The sequence below is a fragment of the Maylandia zebra genome, linkage group LG3 (genome assembly GCF_041146795.1).
Source record: "Maylandia zebra isolate NMK-2024a linkage group LG3, Mzebra_GT3a, whole genome shotgun sequence".
NCBI lineage: Eukaryota > Metazoa > Chordata > Actinopteri > Cichliformes > Cichlidae > Maylandia > Maylandia zebra.
In genome coordinates, this window is record NC_135169.1 from 33,356,480 (window position 1) to 33,360,924 (window position 4,445).

At 39.9% G+C, this 4,445-nt stretch overlaps 1 protein-coding gene across 1 annotated transcript; it reads right to left on the reverse strand.

The window, feature by feature from the left end:
- Positions 1 to 865: 865 nt before the first annotated feature.
- On the reverse strand, positions 866 to 3,418 carry LOC143416725 (tripartite motif-containing protein 16-like). Its single transcript, XM_076882211.1, has 2 exons — positions 3,318 to 3,418; positions 866 to 2,524 (listed from the first exon to the last, which is right to left on the reverse strand). Exon 2 carries the CDS (start codon positions 2,426 to 2,428, stop codon positions 866 to 868), a length of 1,563 nt encoding a protein of 520 aa, XP_076738326.1. The 5' UTR covers positions 2,429 to 2,524; positions 3,318 to 3,418.
- Positions 3,419 to 4,445: the final 1,027 nt, after the last annotated feature.

A 4,445-nucleotide genomic window follows, 5' to 3' on the forward strand; every position in this document is an offset into this window, starting at 1 on the left:
TAAATAAACGCCCTGTTTTCATCACACAAAGTCCAGCATTTGAGTCCTGTTTCCCCTCATCCCAACGCCAGCCAGCGCAGTCCGTGACAGACTTACTGATTAGATCATTTATAGTATGTACACAGGAAATGAAAGCGATGTATTACTTATCACTCTGTATTCTAACCTCTTTCTGGAACTAATGGTGAACATTTCAAGTGTTTTTTTTTGTTAATTTATGCAATATAGCAAACATTATTGAGTTAGGTTTTCTGTTAGCCAAGTGAGAGTTCTCTTGTGCTAACTGAACAGTTCAGACATCACGATTGAGCAGTTATAGTTTTTATGATATTGTAGGAACAACAACACAGGTGATCAGATGCAACTAATTGCATTTATTAATTTCCCATAATATCTTATGGATGACGTTCCCTTGCTGGGTTCCTTTATTTTCTTATTATGTATTTTTTTTAAAAAATAAAACTGTCAACACTTTAACTAAACAAAAACATTCCAAACTGAACATCAACTTAATTCATTATTGATCAAATCATTTACAGTGTATAAAAAACAGAAGTTTCTTTGTTCTCATTAATAAGGCCAAAGAGCTGTGTGAGAGCACCACCAGTAGATGGAGACGAACATCTTCAACTTGCAGCTGAAATCAAGCAGAAAACTTTAAACTAAAAGACTTTGTTGCTACATTGGAACCAAATGCAAAAGATAAGTAAAATTGTAAAACATGCAAGCGAATATGCATTTCATGTTTGATTTGAATTTTGTTTACTCTTCAAATTTTACAAATTCATCACTAAAGATTCATCACACTGAATTCATCAGTGACTTAAATTTATATTCATCTTGTGAAAAAAACAAACAAACAGATCTATGATTGGCAAAGTTTACAAACCACCTCTGTGACACTAAGAGCTTTTCCACAGGAACAAACAAACTGGTGGGAGTAGCCAGAACTATTGTCCCGGTACCTGTTACAATTCCAGTTGTATCCTTTCCCACATGAACACTTCCAGTCCTGCTGCTGAGTTGTGCTGTGGATATTTTGCTTTCCCAGTTGGACAAATGGGGCCAGGTCCCGGTTGTTGATGCTTACTTTAAGCTTCATTGTGATTATTTCTTCTCTCTGGTGCTGTCCGGTTCTGCTGAAGAAGGACAGCGTGGAGGCAGTAAAGTTCCACAACACCTCCACCTTTTCAGGTTGTGGTACAGGCTCTTCTCCGTTCTCGCCCTGATATGTGATTAATGAAGAGGTTGTCACGAGTTGGGTCCCAATTCTGGCTGTGCCAGTATTTTGCACCTTCAAACCTTGTGAAGTGGATGATTGAGAACCTTCATTTCTCTTTGTTGTGAGGCTGCTGAGCTGCTTATCTTCCCAGATCAGTCCATACACAGCTCCATCCTTCAAGTTCTTTGCACACTTTTTATCACATAAACCAATCGTCCAATCAGACTCTTCGGACAGACTGACCACCCACCTCTGAAAGCTGCTGGCTTTCTTGGTACTACAGATTAGAAGAGTTGCACAGCACTGTCCCAGCCAGCTGTTGTGGAAAACCTTCCTGTTGTCTTTGGACAGCAACATGCCAGGACCCAGAGACTGTGGCTCAAAGATCAGGTCTGAACCAGTGGGAACAAGCTCCTGGTGGTGTTCAGGATCAACCAGAGTCAGCAATGATCCCCAGAACTGAGACGCTTGCTTCACCATCTTCTCCCCATTCTGTCTCATCTCCTCAACCAGTTTGTCCCGATGGCTGCCCGGCTCCAGCCCTTTACTCAGATCCACAGCTTTGGCCTTCTCCACATCCTGATGCACCTGAGAATACATCTGCAGGAATCTGAAGGTGTCCTTCTCCTTCTGTGCTGCTTCCAGGCTGCTCTTGCTGGTTTTCAGGGACACCATACGAGCAGAGACCGAGCTCTGGACGCTGGTCAGAGAGATGTCACGCAGCTTAGTCACAGCCTCAATCAGACGCACACTGCAGCGACCCAGCTTCTCTCTTTCACTCTTCTCCCACTTTTCCAGACTCACATTCTCATCGTCTGTTTTCTCCTGTAAGATCAGCTGCTCAGCTTTCAGCTTCTCCAGGAGCTCTTTGTGGGCTGTGGAGAAGGTCTTCATATTGTGTAGGCGGTGCTGGTCCTCAATGGCGCAGGAAACACACACACAGGTCATGTCGTCCAAGCAGTAGTACTCCAGGAGCTTGCCGTGCTGAGAACATTTGGTGTTCCCACATAAAGCCATGGGTTCAGTCAGAGGATGAGTCTGCAGTAACACAGGTGTGGTCAGGTGGGCCTGGAGGTGCTGGACACACATGGAGATCTCACACTTCATGCACGTCTTCTTTGCTGGTTTCCTGTCCTCTGCACACATGTCACAGAGGACAGTTTGTGGATCTGTTCTTCTCCTTTTTGTTTGTATGCTGTCAGACATGTTTTCCAGCAGGAAATCCTCCTTAGATTTGCTGAATATAACTCAGTGTTGTACAACAGTTTGGATTATCTGGAAGTTGGTTTGAATTTTACACTGCTAAAAGAAATAGAGAAGGTAGAGTCAGGCAACTTTTACTGCAGAAATATGGACGTGCCAACATGAAAACACAGATCAGAGTTTAATTTGCAAACACACTTTTGTGCTAGGGTAGAAGAGACATGGACTTGTAATAAAATGCAATCAAATGATAAAATCCAGGCAGCAATGTTTCTATTGTTGAGCCAACATTAAAAACTGTTAATTTGCCATAATATAGCTTATGGATGACATCCCTTCACTGCCCTTGCCCTAATTTTCTATTTGTAAAATAGAGGAAAGTTTTCATGTAAAGTCACAATATTTGATTATTATATAAAGGCTTTGATGCTTGAGGCAGGATTTACTTCAGTATCAGTTTGTTGGTGCACAGAATAAATTGACTAACTTTCTTCTTTTTTCATAGGAACAAACATGAAAACGCGGTGTTCTCGCTTCAGTCAATCAGATAAATAAAATCATCCTACATATTAAAAATATACTCCCTTTATCATCTATCAGATCATTTAAATCGTATAAAACAGCCGCTGTGTTTCTTTGTTGTCATTAATAAGACCAAAAAGCTGTATTTATGCCGATCATAAACCGAAAACAACCAGAAAAGATGGACTCGACGATGCTAAGAACGACCGTGAAACCGAGAAGATGGAGTAAGATAACGCTAGCGGTCAGCCGACCGAGGCTAATGTTCTGGATGCAATTCAGTCGCTCAAAATGCATTTTACAGCTTACCTGCGAAAAGTTTACATGAAGAAATGACAGGTGCAATCGGAGTGTTTTCTGAGAGCCTCACCTCAGCAGAATCTCGTATTAGTAAAGTTGAGGAAGTGGTTTCCTCACTAACAAGTTGGGAGGCCACTTGTTATTGAACTAAACTGTCAGGAATTCCAACTGAAAGTGGATGACCTTGAAAACAGAAGCCGGAGATCCAACATGAGACTCGTCGGATTACCGAGAGCTGAACCAGGGAAATCACTGCGTTTTTACAGAGCTGGACTGTGTCCAAATTCAGGGGCTGCTCCTCCTTCGGAGCCCGGTTACGTCGTAATGTTTTCCATATTATTTCTGTATTGTTATTCTATTTTATATTTTAAATTATAAACTTTTTAGATTAAAAACTTTCATACAATTGTGCCCTGTATGTGCTGACAAGTTACTGTAGAAAAACGAGCTCTGTCTAACATAATGACACAAAGTTTTGTGTCGTGTAAGACCAGCAGTATTTTCCAGCCTGGTTCTCAGGCTCTGAAACTAATTAAAAGTTAATCCAAAGTTATTTACTTTACCTTTGAGACTGACAAGGTGTACTTAATAAACTGGCAAATTCTGTAACTTTGTTTTTTTCTAATTAACACAGATGAAAATGCAATGTTTTCGATTCAGTTAATCAGATACATAAAAACATTGCACATATTAAAAATATTCTCACTTTATTATTATCAGATCATTTACATTGTATAAAACAACAGCTGTGTTTCTTTGCTGTTATTAATAAGACCAAAGAGCTGTGTGTACAATGTGAGAGCACCACCAGCAGATGGAGACACACGTCTTCAACTTGCAGGTGAAATAAAGTAAAAGGGTTCAAACTAAAAGAATTAGTTGCTACATTAGAAGAAAATACAGAAGCTAAACATATATAGTTAATATAATAAAATAACATTAAGAAATAAAGTTGTTTTATTTTTTTACTTTACTTTGATATGTGATACATCGCACAACAAGTTAATCACTGAAGCAGCACAATGTCTTCACAGTTTATGAATGTGAAAGACAGTCAGTTACACTGATATTCATACAGGGACAGAAAATGACCAAATGATCAGCAGAGTTTGAACTAACAGAGTTTACAAACCATTTCTGTGACACATGGACCACCAATCATTTTTCCACAAGAACAATTAGCCTGGGAAGAAAAGCG